The following is a 21,462-nucleotide window of genomic DNA, read 5'->3' as shown; positions in this document are numbered from 1 at the left end:
CTTCTCAAAACAAGTTATTCATTTGTAAGCTGTTGATTTCTTTGGGGCATTGTTCCCATAAACTTTTCGTGAAGCATTAATGATTTCACCATTTTTTCACCCAAGCTTCACAATAAATTGATGTTTGTTCTTGCTTCGATTTTAGCAGAATTCATGTTGCACTGATGTGGTCTCTTTCCAAACTGATGTCTTATCCTTTTTAGTGTCTCAAACTACATCCTGTTCAGACATGTTATGACAAGTTAAAGACTCTGTCTCAAAAAGTCTCTTTTTAAGTAATAGGATAATCTTCATACCATCCTAATTGGCCAGTTATTAGCACTTGGGAAACTAGATTTTAACTAATTGTTTTAAACACATCCCAGCCTTAGATTTCTATCCATGTTGTAAGCACACTCTTCAAGAAAAAAATAATAATAATAATAAAAGACAGATAGAAAATGTGTGAAGGCTGACATGGGGCACTCTTCACCCAAGCTCCCTCCAGGGGATCTGATCCAAATGCCCTACCTTCCAGAGCTGCAGCCTCAGTTATGCTGGACCCTGACATCATTGCCTGATTCATCACTGCCTGACTCAGCTGCCTGATTATGGCCTTCGCCTGGCCTTGCTCCCTATTTTAAATGACACTCTCGCCACACCTGCACATACCCATGACCACAAACTGGGTTTGCTTCTGTCTACTCATCATGCCTGACTTTCCCTTTTGCAAATGTCATAACCGGATGTGATATTCCTGATCCTAGATTCTGCTTTCCCTTTCTTTCCCTCTCCATGACCATTTATTGAGTGGACACCTACTGTGTGTCAGGCACTGTAATTGGTGTTTCACAAACATTATTACTATTACCCACAACCCACAAGAAGACAGATATTATTCCCACTTCACAGCTGAAAAAAGACTACAGGCTGACTACTACTTCTCTGAAATGCTTGGGACCACAACTGTTTTAGATTTTGGAATATTTGCATTATATTCCAAAACCTGAAATGCTCCAATGAGCATTTCCTTTGAGTGTCATGTCAGCAATCAAAAAGTCTCAGATTTTGAAATTAGGGATACTAAATCTATACTGCTGAAGGTCTTGCAGCTAGTAAATGGCAGGGTATGATCTGAACCAGACACACACACAAGTGGTGATTAAGTCAGGTCATTATTAGAAGTCACCTTACAGAGAAAACAATCAACATGAGGTACCTTCTGTCACAATGCTTATGCTGTTTAGATTAAATGCAGACATATTGCATTTGAAAGTGCAAATACTGTCTTTATAAAGTCTTTGAAGAACAGAGCCCTTGTTATTTATATAGTTAATTCAAAGTGCTAATAGCTAAAAACCAGAAGTTATTCCAAAGTTTGCATGAACAAAACTCACAAGAAAGTTATAAAAATATTTTATTTAAATGGTACAGAAAAAAATATGTATACTTAAAAATGATTAAAACTTCACATTAGGAAATGCTAAAAACCCAGTAATTTACACAATGATAAAATCTAAAGTGATGGGAAAACGTAAAATACTTTCATTTGGTCCTGTACCTAACAAAACTATCATAAATATGAGATTATAGTAATTACTAAAGCTGGTTAAAGGCACATGGCAACATAATTCCTTTATACACATCCAGTCATTTTATATAAGGAACTGCTATCCCTTAAATGGAAGAGTGAACTATTTGTTTAAAATATTAAGAGTGCATTATGCACCTATAATGAAACCACCTTCTCCAAATATTCAAATGGATTCGCATTGCAAAATAGTATTCCTATATCACTGACTTCTGAAAATTTTAATAATTTAAGAATATGCAAGTGAAATATAATTTATTCTGATTTCAACAACAGTTATACAAAGTCACAATTTTTCCCAGGAAACCATTCACTTCATAGTTGCAAAAACACACTGTAGCTTTTCTGTGAGGGTCCGCCATACTTTCAGCCAGCTGGATGTTTAACCATTCACTTCCAATTTACATGTCCAGCCAGGCACGGTGGCGTGGGCCTGTAGTCCCAACTCCTTTGAAGGCTGAGGCAGGAGGGTCACTTGATCCCAGGAGTTCAAAGCCAGCCTGGAAACACAGAAGACCCTGTCTCTTCAAAAAAAAAAAAAAAAAAAAAAAAAAAGTATATGTCCTTAAATCTGAAAGAAAACCAGTATTTATGTACCAAGGAAAACCTTCTATCTTAAGCTATTGCATTTAACACTAAAAAGCATAGTTCACTCTGTGATCTACAACACTGAGTCTCCATTACCAATTATAAATCCATGTCAGAGTAAGAGCTCCCAAACATCTGTAAAAACTCAAAATTGAAGAGCCAAAGAAGGGGCTGAGAACATGAGGAGAGAGATGGCTGACAGGGTCAGGTGAGGAAGTGTTCTGAGATGTGCAGGATTCCTCCAGGCCCAGAGCCGCTTGTGGCACCACAAGTGTATAGGAATGAAGGGCCTCCAGTGAGGGCTTCCAGTGATCCCAAGACACAGCGGGTGCATGAAGGAGGCTGCAGACATTGGAACGGGCATGGAGGTGCTAGCAACTATTTTCAGACTGCTAACAATGAGACTATGTCCATTTCTTCTGTACATGGTTACCACTGACCTTCCTTTAAATCCCATAGAGAGAGCATGCTGTTGGCAGAAATGTCAGTTTTTCATTAACATCTTGAAAATTTAGTGTATTAACTTTCATTTCCATAGGCCTCAGTTTCCACACCTGTCAACTGCTGTATAAAGCAGATTTTCTGCAAGTTCTAATGTAAGTGACCTGACAGGAGGCACTCTGTCCTTTTCACTATGCCCCTAGGCATCTGGAGTGAGCATTCTCAATATACACTTATTTAATAACAGAGTTATCCCACACTCAGAAAACAGCCTCCACTGTGTAAGGCAGCAGATCTCAGGATGGGGTTATCTGCGGGGAGGCAGAAATTCTATGAATAACACCAAACCAAAGCTGATTGTGTCCTCCAACACATTTTTCTGAGGAAGTCAGGACAGTTAGAAGATGGCAGATTTTTTTTTCCCAATTGGGTAAAATTGTCCATTCTTCCTGTATTCCCATTTCTTAAGAATGATCTAGCCAACAGTCATTGAATGTAAGTTGACAGAAATTAATATGATCTCAACATAAAATGGTCTAATGTGTGAATTTAACTATATTGGAAGGTGCAAATCCTGTCTTTATGAGGTCTTTGAAAGGCAGTGTACCTTTTCTAAAAAGTAGTAACTTAGAACCAACTTTTTCAAAAGAAGGAGTCTCAGTCCCCCATCCCCACCAGCCTGGGCAACATAGGGAGACTCTGTTTCTACAAAACATTTTTTAAAAAATTAGCCAAGCATGGTAGCACATGTTTGTAATACCAGCTACTTGGGAAGCTGAGGTGGGAGGATTGCTTGAGCCCCCAGGTGGTCAAGGCTGCAGTGAGCTGTGATCATGCCACTATACTCCAGCCTGGACAACAGAGTAAGACCCTGTCTACAAAGAAAAAAAAAAAGAGTCTCAATCCCTTCTATTTCAGAGGTCAACGGATGGATAATTCTAGTGTGGACAACAAAATTGTCATAAAAGACATTTTTCAAACGAGTTCATTTTTAGAAAAACCATTCCAGATATCTTACCTTCAAAAATCATCCAAGGAGTGTGATAAACATTACAACCCCCATAAACTGGGTAAACAACAACAACGGAGTGAAAAATGACCACACATGCCATAGAGCAATGTTGAAGCTGAAAAAACAACAAATACACAGTTGATGACTCTGATATGCATCAATATATTTTACTCTAGAATCTAGATTTAAAGAATTCAATGTGGAAAAGTTCATCCAGTCAGCAACTATCTCTATGTATCATAATTCTCTTACGTGACTTAGCCAATGCTGAAAAGGAAAACTCTAGATATACTTACACAATTATCACAATTTCTTCAAGAAGGCCCTGGAACTGAAACCACTAAAGGTCTCCTAATAGGACTTGACATGGCTTAATAGAAACTGAAGTCTCTTAGTTTCTGCACCTGAACAAGAATTTAAATGGCTACAGCTCGTTTTTATGAAATCACACACTAAATTATCACGGTAAAAAATATCAAAGTATTTTCTCTTAAAAACAGAATGAAAACAGTTATCATTTATAAGCTGCTATTATATCTTTCATTGAGAAAAACACTATTCCTGTCATCAAAGTAAAATTAAAAACTTTCTAAGTATAAATGATTTTTAATGACTGAAATTTCTAAGAACAGAATAGGGAAAACTATATTCAAATAAGTTCAGATAGTTATTGGTTTTAATATATAATATTTTGATAAGTGTGAGTATTAAATAACTATAATCACACCGTCTACAAAATTAATGTTTCTGGAGATGGCCTTAGCCTTATGGGAAAAAGTAAAACAACATATCTGTATGCCGCCACTTCACTAAAAAAGTTAACAATAACCGTATCACACTGTCAAACAACTTTGAACTTCAACTACAGAAAGTGAGTCATAGAAAGAATATATTTAAACTGAATATGTATAAAGGTATGTGGTTCTTCCAAAATAAAAATTCAATTAGGCTGGGGTGGTCATGGTGCACGCCTGTAATCCCAGCACTTTGGGAGGCGGACACAAGCAGATGGCTTGAGGCCAGGAGTTTGAGACGAGCCTGAGCTGCATGGCGAAACCCTATCTCTACAAAAAAATACAAAAAAGAGCCAGGTGTGGAGGTATGTGCCTGTGGTCCCAACTACTCAGGAGGCTGAGTGAGGTAAGAGGATCACTTAAGCCTGCGAAGTCAAGGCTGCAGTGAGCTGTGATCACACCACTGCACTCTGGCCTGGGTGACAGAGTGAGACCCTGTCTCCCTCCAAAAAAAAAAAAGTCAATTGATATAAAGAAAGAAAAAACTAAAGAGCTACACACAACATAGGAAAACTAGTTTTCTTTCTGGTTGGATCATAGGATGTATTTCCTTTGTGTTTTTCTGTAATTTACAGATTTTTTTTCCTCAGTGAGCAAGTCTTACTTTTATAAACAAACCCAAAAAAACCCTGTACTTTTCATTGAGTACTTAATTAACTTATGAAGAAGGTTATTCATTGTGGCATTGTTTGAGTATAAATATAATTAAGTCCAACAGCAGAAGACAGGTTACATAAATCATGATATGTCCATGCTGTGAAAACTATGCAACTGCTTAAAAGAATGAGAAACATCTATAAGTACCATTATGGAAGAATCCCAAACTATAAGAATCCATTGAAAAATAAAAGGAAAAAAAAGATGAACAACCACTTTGGAAAGCAGTTTGGCATGATTTACTGAAGTCAAAGGTATGTACACCCAACAATTTTACCCCTTGGGGTACATATATATATATATACACACACATATACACACACACCAACTTCAGTTGGTGCTACAAGAGCCTTATACAAGAATGCTCTTTATAGCATCCTTTATAGTAACCCCAAATTGAAAAAAATCTAAACACAATCAACAATGGAAAAGAGAAACTGGGATTCAATTAAACAATGGAATGCAAAAGGGCAATGAAGATGAGTCACTGTTCCGGGTGACGATATGAAAGAATTGCACATAATGCTGCACACAGCCAGCTCAATGTGAAGGAATACACCCTGTACCAATCCCTTTCTATAAAGTTCAAAAGCGTAGATGAAACAAAAATAGAATACCTAATGAAGCAAAGCAAGTAGTTACCATGAAGGTCAAGGCAGTATTTACCTGTGGCAGGAGGGAAGGTGTAGGAACTATGAGGGAGAATGAAGGGGGTTCCCAGTGTGCTGGCTCGATTTACACCAATACTCACTTCATAAGAATTCATTCACTAATTCATTCATTTTGGTTTTTTCCACTTTTCTATATGTATTGTATGTCAGATACATTTAAAAAGCAAAATGCAAAATATGTACAGAATGTCACCATCTGTGCTTTAAATAGCTAGATCCATAAATAGAAGGAGAAAGAGATACTAATGAAAAGGGAACCAGAGAGCATGAATGACCAGGAGACTACTTTTCTGTTATACTGTTTTTCTTTCAAAGTTTGGACCAAGTATATCACTATCTGATCAAAAAAAATTTGTTGTTCGTTCCTGTTAGTCATTTCAAAGTTAACTTACCAAATTCCTGCTGCAATAAAGGAGGCAGTGGTAATAGGTATCAAGGCTGGATACCTGACATCATATTCTCGAATTCCACAATACCATTCCAGGTAGACTATGCAGTAAAACGCAATTGATAAGCTGACGAGCAACAAGGCACTGCCACAGACAAACCAGCTGTGGAGATAAAAACAGTAAGAGGGCTGACAGCACTTAATGAATCATCGGGTATCTTAAAAGTTTTCATTAACAGCTTAAAAATCTACTTCTAAGAGGCCAGGCACAGTGGCTCACTCCTGTAATCCCAGCACTTTGGGAGGCCGAGGCTGTTGGATCACCTGAGATCAGGAGTTCAAGACCAGTCTGGCCAACACGGTGAAACCCCGTCTCTACTAAAAATAAAAAATTAGTCAGGTGTGGTGGCACATGCCTATAGTCCCAGCTACTCGGGAGGCTGAGGCAGGAGAATCAATTGAACCCGGGAGGCGGAGGTTGCAGTGAGCCGAGGTCACGTCACTGCGCTCCAGCCCAGGCGACAGAGTGAGACTCTGTCTTAAAAAAAAAAAAAAAAAAAAAAAAAAATCTACTTCTAAGAATATCAAGTGGTGCAGAAAAAGCCATACTTAAACAATCCAGACTTTCAGAAAGTCTCAATCTATGGAAGATGGGGGTCAGAAAAAGAGACACACAACTCAGGAAAGAATGAAAAGACAGACCTGAAATACATGCATTTACCAAGGGAAAATGTCAACCAAGGGAAAAGTCTGATCACGACAATGCATTTTCTTTAAAAATACAAGGAAGAGGCTGGGCACAGTGGCTCACGCCTGTAATCCCAATACTTTGGGAGGCCGAGGCAGGCGGATCACCTGAGGTCAGGAGTTCAAGACCAGCCTGACCAACATGGAGAAACCCCATCTCTACTAAAAATACAAAATTAGCCAAGCATGGTGGCAGGTGCCTGTAATCCCAGTTTCTTGGGAGGATGAGGCAGGAGAATCGCTTGAACCCAGAAGGCAGAGGCTGCAGTGAGCTGAGATGGCGCCACTGCACTCCAGCCTGGAGTGCTTGGGCAACAAGAGTGAAACTCTGTCTCCATAAAAAAAAATAAAATAAAATAAAATAAAATAAAACAAAAATACAAGGAAGATAGTGGCTTTCTGGTTGTTTCTGAAGTTTTGAGTGTGACAGGATTAAAGAAGTTTATCACTGGGAAACTTCATTCCTCCAAGTTAAGTGGACTTTATAATTCAAATTTTCTCTCATAAAAGATTCCTAAATGAAATTCTCCCATTTTCAAAATATCTTCTACCCACCACCTCACCCTCAATGCCAATGCCTTTTGACTCCCTTCCAAGTCTGCCTGTGATCTGATTCAGCCAGTGTGAGGCAACCTGGACAACCCCTTCCCTCCACCCCAGCTGGACTTGGGGACTGAGGTCCCTTTCCCATTCTCCCAACTCAATCCAATATCCCATCATCATCTGCTTCACTATGGGAAAAGCCTGACAGTCCACGTGGAAGAGAGAGGGAGAACGGATGGCTACAACTGTTAAGTTACAAAGGCACAAAGTAAGCTTCCAATAATGCAAGGTTCCAGATTCCATGAAGGCTTTTTATGACGATGCAATTCTGAGATTCGGAGTCATGAGAGGCAGCAGAGTGAAGGGGTTAAGAGCACAGCCTCTGAAATCTGTCTATATGGGTTTGAATCTTAACTTGAGTAAGACTAGTTTTGTGACCCTAGGCAAATTACCTAACCTCCGTGTGTTTCAGAAATATTGACAGTACTTAACTCAGAATAGCTGTAAGAATTAAATCAAGTAGTCAGCAAAGTGCTCCTCACAGCTCACCCTCAATCATAATCATTATTATTCCACTCATGTTATTTTTATTTTCATTTATTTATTTTTGAGACAGAGTCTCACTCTGTTGCCCAGGCTGGAGTGCAGTGCCGCAATCTCAGCTCACTGCAACCTCTGCCTCCCGGGTTCACAAATTCTCCCGTCTCAGCCTCCCGAGTAGCTGGAATTACAGGCGCCGGCCACCACACCCAGCTCATTTTTGTATTTTTAGTAGAGATGGGGTTTCACCATGTCCATGTTGGCCAGGCTGGTCTCAAACTCCTGACCTCAAGTGATCCACCTGTCTCAGCCTCCCAAAGTGCTGGGATTACAGGCATCAGCCACCATGCCTGGCCATCACTCAAGTTATATCTATGAGGAAAAAATGTCCATGTTCATCTTTAGGAGTCTTCAAAGACCTCTCTTCTGCTAGAGTGTGCAGTCTCACTGTGGGGAGTATTGCCCCCAAAGTGAAGAAAAAAATCTGGCTCTAATTGTATGTATAAAGCACAGATATGCATGCAGTATATAAGTGAATATATAGTTTATCTAACTCCACATTCCACAGGGATGATTAGAAAAAAAATGTCTAAAAAGACTCCTTAGGGGTGATAACAAAAGGCTGAAAAGCATATACTGGTAAAGGATATAAGAAATTTTTTTTTTTTTGAGACAGAGTCTCGCTGTTGTCACCCAGGCTGGAGTACAATGGCACGATCTCGGCTCACTGCAACCTCCACCTCCCGTTTTCAAGCGATTCTCCTGCCTCAGCCTCCTGAGTAGCTGAGATTACAGGTGCACACCACCATGCCAAGCTAACTTTTGTATTTTTAGTAGAGACGGGGTTTCACCATGTTGGCCAGGATGGTCTTGAACTCCTGATCTCAGCTGATCCACCCACCTCGGCCTCCCAAAGTGCTGGGATTACAGGCGTGAGCCACCGTGCCCGGCCTAAGAAAAATTTTTAAACTGCCTGAACAAAATATAATACTATCAGTCAGTGGTCCTCGGCTCTGGCTTTATATCATAATCACCTTGCACCTTTCTAAGAGAAACTACCTAGTCCCCAGTTTCCAAAATTCTGGGCCCAAGCATCTGGGATTTTAATTTTGCTTTCTGCTTTTAAGTCCACAGTTGATTTTGACGCACACAAGCAGAGTTTTTTAAACTGTGATTTCTATAGCATCACAGTGTTTTTCAGTTTTTAATACGGCCCTGCTCTCCTATCTTTGAACAATATAAAGAACCTTAAGGCCTCAAGCTTCTAAACCTAGGCTACAGCCAGGGGAAAAAGAAATCACCTCAGGTGTCAGAGGAACAAGCCATTTTAGCCATTTTCCAAAAGCAGAACTCAGCCAGCACTGTCTTTTGTGCCACCCTCTCATTTCATGGCTGCTCAATACCCTCCAACACCCCTTAATGAGTCCTTCCCAAGAAAACAATGCGACTCAAAATCCTCAGCCTTTGAGAATGCATTTATGCCTTTTTCTCTCTAAGATGACACCTTGTTGAGGACAGATTTATGACTTCTACTTTTTTTTTCCAACTCCCACAGCCCTGGTCCCATTGTCTGCGTCCTGGCTTCGCCACACAGCACCTGTGTGGTCCTGGGCACTCCACTTCACTGCAGTTGCCCCCAAACATCTTATGTGTGATCATTTCTTACTCTGCCATTTATTTAAACTACCAGAAATACCCAATAAAAGGACACAGATAGAGAAGTTATCTCACATCTCCTAAAACCTCAAAAAGATCTCAGTCCTGAGGCTGACCTGGACTAGGTACCCCTCCTAGACGCTCCCATAATACCTTGCGCCTACATTTACAGAGCACACATGAGGCCTGGTCACTTGTCTGCTGCAGCCTAAAGTGAGCTGTTGGAGAGCTAGAAATGCACCTTCCATGTGTTTGGCACCCACAGCCAAACACGTCTCAGGTTCCGTAAAGTCTCTGATGAAGGAAAGAGCAGCTGCTGTTGGTGGTGATTAAAGTATCCCTCCCCTCCAGGCAGGTGCAGTGGCTCCCACCTGTAATCCCAGTACTTTAGGATGTCAAGGTGGGAGGATCACTTGAGCCCAATAGTTTGAGACCAGCCTAGACAACATGAAGAGACCTCGTCTCTATAAAAAATAAACCAAATTAGCCAGGCATGGTAGTGTGCGCCTATAATCCTAGCTACTTGGGAGGTTGAGGTGGGAGGATCACTTGAGCCTAGGAAGTCAAGGCAGTAAGCCATGATCGTACCACTGGAGGGTGACAGTGCAGCAAGACCCTGTCTCAAAATAAAAATAAAGTATCCATCTCTCTTTTCCCAGCCCACATTCTAAGACAGATACTGAGTCAAGCTGATGAAGATTAAATGTCTGTTATACTGATGCAGCGGTGGGAAGAATATGGCTTTGGTGAGTGGTGACAAAGCACTTCCTAATACCAGGTCTCTGAGACCCAGAAACAGGCAGGCTTACCCACTGGGTTCCAGGTCAAAATGAAAACCTAGAGACCTTTTCCTGTGAGGGCTGCCCCCGTGAAATGACACCATGGGAAGGCAGACCAGACTCTGCACTTCCTACAGGCAGCTGACGTGCAGGAGAAGGTGCTGAGCTACCTTCGTCCAATTCTTCATCACACACTCAATCAGTCACGCCACCTCCCAAAAAGGAGTGAGTGACAGGGAAGGGCAGAAGATGGGAGTGTTTAGGGAAAGTTTCTCCCCTAGAAAGTAGAGGACAGTTTAAATAAACTCCCCTCTGCCTACTTTCCCGAGGGCTTGTTCCATGTGGCTCGACAGTCTCCCCTGCCAGAAATCACTGCTCCTCCTGAAGGCCCTTGAAGAGAAATCATGTGTCCTGCTGTGATACCAGGGGACCACAGTCCTGTCTGCATCTTCCTAACCCCACTGGTACTTCCAAATTACTACTCTTGACCCTAAGCACACCAGCTCTCCCAATGCCAGCTCTGCTGCTCACCAACATACCTCTCCTTTCCATTTATTATCTGAGGGTCTCCACATCACTCTCCAATGTGCAGTAAGGACCCTAGGATATGATTCCAACCCTCTCCTCCATGTCAGCTCTGGAGACTATACTGAAGGGATCTCAGCCCCTGCGAATGAGGAACTATTGTACATCTGGCCTGGCCACAAAGCTCGCACTCCTCCCACTGCTGACCTTCACCTGCACTCCAACGCAGTCACACCCCGTAGTTACCTTGTCAGCTGTAAGTACCCTCTGAAACCAACCTTGAGACCCGGTTCTCACCGGCCACAGTTCTCAAGCCTTCCTCCCAGTACTCTTGTACTTGGTCTTCATGAAGACCTTCAGTCAGTCTTTCTCCCTCCTTTTTTCCCCAAATGGATTAGGTCCTTCTTAAATTTCTTACCTTCGTCATCCTACAATATATTTATTTGCACAAAAATAACTTCCAGTTCTCTTCCACTCTACTGTGTATGCCCAGAGCACACACCCTCCCATTGGTTTTATTTTTTCCATCTTTATTGAAGTATAATGGACAAATTAAAATTTTATATATTCAAGATGTACAATGTGATGACCTGATATATATATATATACACACATTGTGAAATGATTACCACAATCAAGTTAATCATCACACTCATCACCTCAGTTACCACTGGTCAGGGAACAGGGGAAGACACAAGACCTACTCTTAGAAAATTTCAAGTATACAATACAGCATTATTAACTATAGTCACCATACTGTATGTACATTAGATCCCCAGACCTTATTCATCTTACAACTAAAAATATGTACCCTTTGATCCCCATCTCATATTCATCTTCGTATCACCAGCACCTCCAACACAGGGCCTGGCACAGAGTAGGTGCTTACTGTTTGAAGAATTCAACTAACAAAATATAACACGAAAAATCAGACATGCGTTTAATTTATGAAGCAATAAAGTTTTCTTACCTGCTAGTGTGGAAGTTTTCTTTAAGAGTTTTAAAGAAGTCAACATAATAGGTCACAACAATGGATGCCAAAATCCAGAATCCAGAATGGATATTAAGTCTTGGAAGAGGTTTCTCCTTTTTCTGAACAGCTGTGGAGGTTTCTGCAAATAAGGGAGATTTCAACTTATTAAGTTACCATAATTTTGCGAGGAAAAATTACACTTAATTTAAGCCAAATAAAATAATTTCCTAGAGCTAGGAACCAGAGTCTCTCCCATGATAAATTCTTCTGTAAAACCCTTGACCATCCTGGCTAACACAGTGAAACCCCGTCTCTACTAAAAAATACAAAAAACTAGCCCGGAGAGGTGGCGGGCGCCTGTAGTCCCAGCTACTCGGGAGGCTGAGGCAGGAGAATGGCATAAACCCAGGAGGCGGAGCTTGCAGTGAGCTGAGATCTGGCCACTGCACTCCAGCCTGGGCAACAGAGCAAGACTCTGTCTCAAAAAAAAAAAAACCAAAAAAAACCCTTGAGATAGGTTTATATTTACAAAAAATAATAAGAGCCCACTAACAAATACAGTCAATTTATTTCCTCTAAATATATTTTGAAATCAAATTTACATTTTCATCGTCTTTCGGAAATAACAATGCCACCTGGAAATGTAAGAATTTTAATATGTTTCACATTTCTTCTAGGAAAGGAGTTAGTCCTGTTGATTAGGAAAAATGCCAAAGGCAAATGGTAGCGCATGAACTGGACTTGTGGTCTTTCAAGAATACTTTTATAACTAAATTCTATTTTTTTTTTTTTTTTTTTTGAGTCAGAGTCTCCCTCTGTCGCCCAGGCTGGAATGGAATGGTTCCATCTCAGCTCACTGCAACCACCGCCTGCCGGGTTCAAGCAATTCTCCTGCCTCAGCCTCCCGAGTAGCTGGGATTACAGGCGCCTGCCACCACGCCCAGCTAATTTTTGTATTTTTAGTAGAGACCGGGTTTCACTATGTTGGCCAGGCTGGTCTCTTTGGCCAGGCTGGTCTCGAACTCCTGACCTCGTGATCAGGCTGCCTCGGCCTCTCAAAGTGCTGGGATTACAGGCGTGAGCCACCATGCCCAGCCTATAACTAAATCATTACTTTAAACACAGCTCAAAAGTGGAAACGGCACACCAGAGCTCTAGTTCCAGCACAGCCCTGTCTAGACAGGTGATGGACATTTTTCCTGTCTGGAACGCAATCCGAAAGAAAGGGTGGATGGGGGTTGGGTCAGATGGATGATTTCTAGAAAGTTTTCCGAGGATTCTGACATGCCCTCTATGTTCACGTGAGAATGAATGGTCCACATATGAGGTTTTGGGCCTTTAGATGACCATCGGAAACCCTACGAAGCATGTTCATAATATTCTGGAATATCCTCAAAATGTATACATCATCATGCCTGGGCATCAGATAATTCATGTTTATTTTGAAAAGGTAATAAATGGACACGGTTTTAAAACATATGGGTTACAAATATCCAAAATGAGGTATCTGACTCCCATCCTTAACCTCAGATCTAATCCCCAGAAGCAACCACCACTTACAATTTCTACTGAATTCTTCCATTATTCTATGCACCTACAGGTGAACATACATCACAGGTTACCTGTTTTGTACCCAAATGGCGGCATACCAGTGTTCCGCACTTCCCTTTGAAAATCATCCCCATTGGTACATACAAGTCGACCTGGCGTGTCATGTATACACATATCCAAATTTACTTAACCAGCCTTCTGCTGACAGGCAAGACAAGTATTTCTAGTGATTCGCTATTGCAAGCAATGCAGAGGTGAAACACTGCGCACATCATTGTACACTGCGATACAGGCATGTTTCCGGTAAATTCTTAAGACTTAGAACCGGTGGGTATTTTTAATTTTAACCGATATTTCCAAACAGGTGTCAAATCAGCTCTCCAGAGAATTCTGAAGCGCAGCTGAGATGACGATGCACAGCACTACGCGATTCTAAGGATCTTCCCTGACATCAAATATTCGACTTGCAAAACCGAAACTCGGTCCCTTCAGACTGGGCCGGGGCCGCCGGAGGCCGGCCATTTTCCAGCGCCTCGCCTCTGAGAACCTCGGGGCGGCTTGGTGCGCGCCTCACCCGGCCTGGCGTTACTCTCGCGGTCCAGCTGGGCCTCGGCGTCCGGCAAGAGAAGGAATCGCCGACGGAGCTGTTCCCGGGCCCGTGAAGAGTCCATCTTGGTACCGCCCCAAAGCGCGACGGAAGTGACGTCAGGTAGAGCGCTTCCGGCGTCGGCTCCAGAGTTGGGCCTCCCGTTTGGATTGGAGACTGTGTTCTCTTCGCGGTTTTAGTTAACTAGCAGCTAGGATTGAGTCGGCCTGAAGGGTTTCGCTCTCACGTCGGCAGGTGCGATTTGAATTTTAAAACACTGAGCTTTCCGGGTCGAAAGGTTCCCAAGTTTATTCCGACCTATGGAAGCCCAGAAGGACCAGGATTACCGCTGCCGCAGGATGCGTCCAGGTCCGGGATGCGAGACCGTGAGACGCTGCGCTTCCGAAGCCCTCGCAGACTCCCGGGTGCCAGAGCAGGAGAGATACCCTCTGTCCGGGCCTCCATCCTCAGCCCCCAGTTTCTTTCCTACTTTTGCTTTTCAGGAGTCGCCCAGCAAGATTTGAAAGGAGGAGAAAGGCCTGCTGGACAGGATGCTAGAGCCTGGCAGTGACCACTTGAGGACCCCTGGGCATTAAATAAACTTCTTGGGGCCCGTTTCGTTATTACACTTGGCTCTAGATTTGTTGTGAGTTTCAGTGAGAAGCACCTGTATGTGGTTCACGTGAGCCTTCTCCTCGCCACTTGTGAAAAATCCTCCCAGCCTGAACCGAGGGAACTAAATTACTTTCCCAGCAAACTGCCGTTTTCCACACTACTCACGCCCACGAACTGTGTGTTACGAGGTCACAACTTTTTCTCCGTCAGTAATCCCGCGTATTACTCTCCCAACCCTTTCCCACCGAGTCATGTGCTGAGAAATGGTGGGCTTAACCACGCAAACGTTTGCTGAGCACCTACTATTTGCTAGGAGCTGTTAGGCACCATGCCAGCAGTGGAGATAAAGATGAGTAAGACATGGCCTTGCACGTGAGGAGCTCCTGGTCCAAAGAAAACCACAGAGGTGTACTACAAGGTAACTCTGTATTTATAAATTTGTGAAAGCACTTTATCAGTATAGCCAACATTTTCTGAGCGGCTGCATGTGATAAAGTGGTGAGGACAGAAGTAAGTAGTAGAGGAAGCAGCTTCAATACAGTGCCATAATAGAAACACTGTACATGGGGCATAATAGAAGCACTGTACATGTAAAGGGCAGTTTATTCTGCTGGAGTGTGGGAGAGCAGGGAGAGTGATTTCAGGTGGATTGAATACAGGGGTGGAGAGCCAGTGAGCTACATAGGAAGTAAAATTTGAATTAGTAGGCACTGTTTAATATCTACTATGTGTTGGGGTGTTTGTAAAAGGAAAGTAATAAATAAGAAAAGAGTGCCAGCTGGGCACGGTGGCTCACGCCTGTAATCCCAACACTTTGGGAGGCCAAGGCGGGTGATTCACGAGGTCAGGCGTTCGAGACCAGCCTGGCCAACATGGCGAAACTCTGTCTCTACTAAAAATACAAAAATTAGCCAGGCATGGTGGCCAGCACCTGTAATCCCAGCTACTCTGGAGGCTGAGGCAGGAGAATCGCTTGAACCTGGGAGAAGGAGGTTGCAGTGATTGCACCACTGCACTCTAGCTTGGGCAACAGAGCGAGACACCATCTCAAAAAAAAAAAAAAAAGAGAGAGAGAGAAGTACCAAATCTCTACTGATTTATCATTTCTTCAGCCTTTCTTCACCCTTTGGAGCACAGGATTTAACAGCTGGGTGGATCATATGGCCTTTCTAAACAATACCTCCTTTTTTTTCTGTTTTTTTTTTTTCTTTCAAGACTCCTAAAGAACTGGATTTGTTTCTTCAAAGCCAACTAAAGTCTTTGCCCTCCCTTCTTCTCTCTCTCGTACAGGGTTAGAAGCCTTGTTAACAGGAAGTGAATTTGTCCTATCAAATACAATCTTCTGTTGATTGTCTCCTCGAAAAAGGGTCAGTGCAGGGCCTCCCTGGTAACTGAATACTCCCAAGAGCATCGCCGCTATCCCAGGTTCCCATACATGGTATGTTCAGGTCAGATCAGGTTTCTCCTTTTGTGGTTTCGGGGCCTTTGAATTTGGATCTGAAATCCTTCCAGAGTTTTTTTCTCTGCAATTTTAAATGGCACTACTTGCACACCATATTGATACTTAAAAGCAGGTTGGAAAAATTCCAGTATTTAATGACCACATCTTCATTTCTGAGGTCCATTAAAGAAGCCCTTTGGGCATGTGCGGGGGCTCACGCCTGTAATCCCAGCACTTTGGGAGGCCGAGGCAGGTGGATCACCTGAGGTCAGGAGTTTGAGACCAGCCTGGCCAACATGGTGAAACACCCCATCTCTACTAAAAAAATAATAATAAATAAATAAATTAGCTGGGCGTGGTAGCAAGCGCCTGTAATCCCAGCTGCCTAGGAGGCTGAGGCAGGAGAATGGCTTGAACCCAGGAGGTGGAGGCTGCAGTGAGCCACAACTGCCCATTTCACTCCAGCCTGGGCAGCAAGAGTGAAACTCTCTCTCAAAAAAATAAAAAAGAAAAAAAAGAAAGAAAAAGAATAGAAACCCTTCAATGTGTGTACTGTGGCACCCTAATTATAGATAGATATGTGATACCAGATTTGCTACCAATTAAGACGTTTTCATTTTCAATGGGTTTCTTGTGGGAAACAATGAATTTCATTGTGACCTTTGCTGGCCTCCCCTTAGCAACACAGTGAAATCCAAGGTGTTTATAGACTGTTGAATCCTGCCTCCATCACTGTGGGTCCTTGGGCAAGTTATTTTATTGTTCTGAGTATCAGTTTTGCTCATCTGTGAAACATCAGGTATTGGAGTGAAGATACATGTTTATCGTTTAGCTTAGTGCCTGGCATATATAGTTTGCCTCCAAACATCAGTAGTTACTATTCACTACTCCTTTATTTGGCCTGCCGGGCTGTCAAGATCTGGCGCCTGTTCACCCCTTGATCAGTATTCCCTTGTCCCTGGGTTCCAGCTACTCTTTGTTCATGTCTCTCTTCCGAGAATTACCAAGCTTTATTGCTCTTTTCCTTTTGCCTGTGTTTCCCCCAGTTGATTGGGAGAACCAACCATGTCTTAGTATGCCCCAGTGCCCTGCAAACACCGAGCACATAGCAGGTCCTTGAGCACAGCTAACTTGTCTTCAATATGGACATACACGTGTCTGCCTACAACCCTTCCTCTGAGAAGCCACTACTGCTTTCTATAGTGGTCCTGCTCAGTTTCCAGAGACTGACCCTGTCCTAGGGGAGGGTACAAGACCCAAAACAGACCTCTTATAGTCCAGGTCTTAGGCTGGGAAGATGTTCATGGTTGCTTTGATATGGTGCGCTGTGAGGTCAGTTTGGGCTTGGGGGCTGCTGTTCTGGAAACAGGGGAGCCCACGTGGGAAGAAAGTGCTGAGAGGCAAGCTAAGAGGTCTTGGTAGCATTGCACCGCCTCCCGGATCTAGCTAAGCCTTAGTTAACCCTGTTAAGGAACTGAGCTCTGGAGCTAGCTGCCTGCCTGGCTGTCATTGCCGGTCCTGTCATTACTGACTCTTCCAACCTTGAGCAAGCATCTTATCCACTCTTTGCCTTAGTTTCCTCACTTGCAAAATGGGGTTAAGAATAATATCCACCTCATAGGATTGGGTAAAGATTAAAAGTATTAATACATGCAGAGTCCTTAGAGCAGCCCATAGAAAACTCTCAATAAATCTTAACTGTTATTATCCATTGCTGAGACTTTACAGATGGTTAAATTTTCCTTTTTTTTTTTTCAAATTAACTTTAATTTCAGTTGTTTTCTGTTACTTGCAACTCTGAGGCCAGACCAGTACCACCCTGTTCTCTCATTGTGCCATGTAGCTGCCCCCTTGGTCCCCAGGTATTCTATGAGCACCTCCAGAAATGAGAATACAGGTAAAGCTCTTAGAAAGCACCTGGCATGTGGGAAGTGCTCAGTAAATGTTAATGTTAATATCTATCATTTGGGATACTGTTCTTCATTCCAAGAAGAAAGCTAGTTTTAGAAAGGTCTTCCATTCATTGTATAAAAACAATAAAAATGTGGGTCTCTTTCTACAGAGCTGTGATTATTCCCCTGGTAAAAGCTATAGCACTGGAATCACTAGATCAAAAGATACAAACATTTTAAAGACTTTTTTTTTTTTTTTTTTTTTTTGACAGAGTCTTCCTCTGTTGCCAGGCTGGAGTGCAGTGGCACGATCTCGGCTCATTGCAACCTCTGCCCCCCAGGTTCAAGCAATTCTCCTGCCTCAGCCTCCGGAGTAGCTGAGACTACAGGTGCATGTCACCATGCCCAGCTAATTTTTGTGGGTTTTTTTTTTTTTTTTGAGACAGAGCCTTGCTCTGTCGCCCAGGCTGGAGTGCAGTGGCACCATCTGCGTTCACTACAAGCTCCGCCTCCCGGGTTCACGCCATTCTCCCGGCTCAGCCTCCCAAGTACTCTGGACTACAGGCACCGGCCACCACGCCTGGGTAATTTTTTGTATTTTTAGTAGAGACGGCGTTTCACCATGTTAGCCAGGATGGTCTCGATCTCCTGACCTGTGATCCATCCACCTTGGCTTCCCAAAGTGCTGGGATTACAGGCCTGAGCCACCGCGCCCGGCCATTTTAAAGACTTTTGATTGATATTTTCAAACAAGCTCCAGAAAGGACTTACCATACTATTGTAGTTTAAATTCCCACCAGCAGAGGGCAGGAGAGGCCATCTTCAATGTTTGCACCAGCAGTGGGCTTTATCATTTTGATACATTTTTCCCAAGTGATAGTTGTTGGCCATAGGGACCTGCCATTTTAATTTGCTTTTCTTTGCTAACAGATTTTTGTATGTTAATCAAGTATGCATATATCTTTTTCCTTTTGGAATTTTCATTTTTGCATATTTTGATAGATCAAGGCTGTCTTTGAACCTCAGATATGTGGCAAGTCTACTTTTTTCCCAATGTGTTTGCCTTTTAAGTTTGATCATGTTCAACATATGTTCATACCTACGTTTTGTTTCTTACTTCTCATACCCTATGATGAAGAGAGTTGGAATGGGCTTGCCCTGTGGGATCTAAATAGAAAAGCATATTTCGTGGGAAGTGTTCCCGATGTTAGTGTCTTTCACTTAGGGGACATACTGTGTGGTAGAAATCACTTGAACCATCTTCAAGTGAGCCAAGTTTTCCTCACCCATTCATTAGTCAAACTAGCTGTACTGTGAGAGGTTCTACCCGCAAAGGTCACCAACTTTAACCAGCCTCTGATGGTGAGTACTGTCAACTTGATTGGATTGAAGGACGCAAAGCATTGATCCTGGGTGTGTCTTTGAGGGTGTGGCCTAAGTAGATTAAGATTTCAGTCAGTGGGCTGGGAAAGGCAGACGAACCCTTAATCTGGGTGAGCCCCATCTAATCAGCTGCCAGCTCGGCTAGAATATAAAGCAGGCAGAAAAACGTGAAAAGGCTAGACTGGACTAGCCTCCCATCCAACATCTTTCCCCTGTGCAGGATGCTTCCTGCCCTCAAACGTCAGACTCCAAGTTTTTTAGTTTTGGGACTTGAACTGGCTCCCTTTGCTCCTCAGCCTGCAGATGGCCTATTGTGTGACCTTGTGATCGTGTGAGTTAATACTTAATAAACTCTCCTTTATTTGTGTATGTGTGTGTGTGTACATATACATATATATGTGTGTGTGTATATGTGTGTGTGTGTGTGTGTATATATATATATACACTGTTAGTTCTGTCCCTCTAGAGAACTCTGACTAATACACAGCCTAAGCAAAATAATAACAGTAATGACAACAGTAATATTGGGCCGTTCACAGTGGCTCACACCTGTAATACCAACACTTCAGGAGGCTGAGGCGGGGGGATCGCTTGAGCCCAACAGTTGGACACCAGCCTGGGCAATATGATAAGACCCTGTCTCTATCGATCATAATAATAATGACAGTAATAATCATTATCATCATAAAATGCATGTACAGTTTTTCAGAAAGAGATCTATTAGAATTCCTCTGAACTATTTCATAAGATTGAAAGAAAAATAGGATTTCCATCAAGCCTGAGTGAGTGTGAAGCCCAGGACAGCTCGTGATGCAGCTTTGAGGACACTGTGCATCTGTCACATATGGTGTGCCTGCCGTCATCCCTGTGGAACTCACCACTTCAGTGCCTGCCTGCCCTACTTCTGACTCTCAGCACCTGTGCCACTTTGCCTGGGGTTTTCTCCGGATGCATTCTGTTTACGCAGCGAGATGGAGGGGATTCTCACAGAAGCGAAGCCAATGTGAGTGCAACAGCTGTCTGCTGCACTGGCAGAAAAGGGCTGCGAGTGAGCCTCTAAGGACATAGGCAGCGTGTTGTTTTCTGAAACAGGATGTTGGGGAGAAGAACAGAGAAGAGAGGTGCTGGTCTCAAGCAAAATATCGGGAGCGGGGAAAAGGACAGTTCCTAAAACCAGAAAGCAGAGGGGAGGGGTAGGAGGGAACTGGCCTCGACTGAGAGGCCTGGTGGGCAGGACCTTTGACTATGTAAGTGTTCCAAGCACTCCTGAAATTTCTGGCTGTGTGGCAACATTTGGGTTCCAGTTCTGTGGGAGGACAATTTCTTTTATTAAATTGCTGCCATTCAGGTTGAGGGCCACTACTAGACTGGCAAACCTAGAGGAAAATGGAGATGGGTCCTGGCTGACTGCCCTTCCCAGGTGAACCATGCAGCCTTGTCAATCTTGTCACTTGCTGATTGTTCAGTGCCTGGAACTTGGTCTGTTACTGGTTTGCAGATGATCAAATAAAACAGACTCATTTTTTTCTCTTTCAAAACAACCCCTGTATATTTGAATGATGGCTGTGCCTGATGTTATCATCCATAAAACTATGATAAAGGCTTTCTGATCACATGGCCCATCATGGAACCCACTTAGAAAACCCTGTTGTTTTTAATTAAAACCCTACCTGCAAGATCTTTATAATAATGACCTAATCAGTGCTGAGAAAGGGAAAGAGAAACAAGAGGGAGGTCCTGACCAAGGGAAAATGCTGGCTAGGAGAATACAAAGAAATCAGGGAGACACCTGTTGCGCCAAACCCCTATTGATTCCAGTGGGGATGCCACCAGGTTCAAGAGGCAAAAGAAGAGACCTAGAGACAGAGAAAATGAGACATGGGGTGTTACATACAAGACAGAGTCCAGTGATGGAGGCCTGGCCTGGATAACTGCAACTGCTTTTGAAAGGCATAGAGCTTATATAGCATCTTTTAACACCCTCTCCCTAACAACCTCCACTCTACGCCTAGCAACCTTCATGCAACCCAAAACTCAAGGGTTCGATCCTCTCTACAGCTTGTGTTCCATAGGACAAGACAGGGGCTCAGATGACAAGGAAAGAATCTCC

At 42.9% G+C, this 21,462-nt stretch overlaps 1 protein-coding gene and 1 long non-coding RNA gene across 2 annotated transcripts; one reads left to right on the top strand and one right to left on the bottom strand.

Annotated features, from left to right (window-relative positions):
• Positions 1–1,379: 1,379 nt before the first annotated feature.
• TMEM128 (transmembrane protein 128) lies at positions 1,380–14,123 on the bottom strand. Its single transcript, XM_015137922.3, has 5 exons — positions 14,010–14,123; positions 11,882–12,023; positions 6,126–6,284; positions 3,618–3,726; positions 1,380–2,094 (listed from the first exon to the last, which is right to left on the bottom strand). The coding sequence occupies exons 1-4, from the start codon at positions 14,104–14,106 to the stop codon at positions 3,627–3,629; spliced, it is 498 nt and encodes a 165-aa protein (XP_014993408.1). The 5' UTR covers positions 14,107–14,123; the 3' UTR covers positions 1,380–2,094; positions 3,618–3,626.
• Positions 14,124–14,146: 23 nt separating this feature from the next.
• LOC144341120 (uncharacterized) lies at positions 14,147–20,890 on the top strand. Its single transcript, XR_013417764.1, has 2 exons — positions 14,147–15,054; positions 18,242–20,890. It is a non-coding gene; the product is annotated as an uncharacterized LOC144341120 (long non-coding RNA).
• Positions 20,891–21,462: the final 572 nt, after the last annotated feature.

Source organism: Macaca mulatta, chromosome 5, assembly GCF_049350105.2.
Source record: "Macaca mulatta isolate MMU2019108-1 chromosome 5, T2T-MMU8v2.0, whole genome shotgun sequence".
In the NCBI taxonomy this organism is placed as follows: domain Eukaryota; kingdom Metazoa; phylum Chordata; class Mammalia; order Primates; family Cercopithecidae; genus Macaca; species Macaca mulatta.
This window is presented reverse-complemented; position numbering and strand designations above follow the sequence as displayed.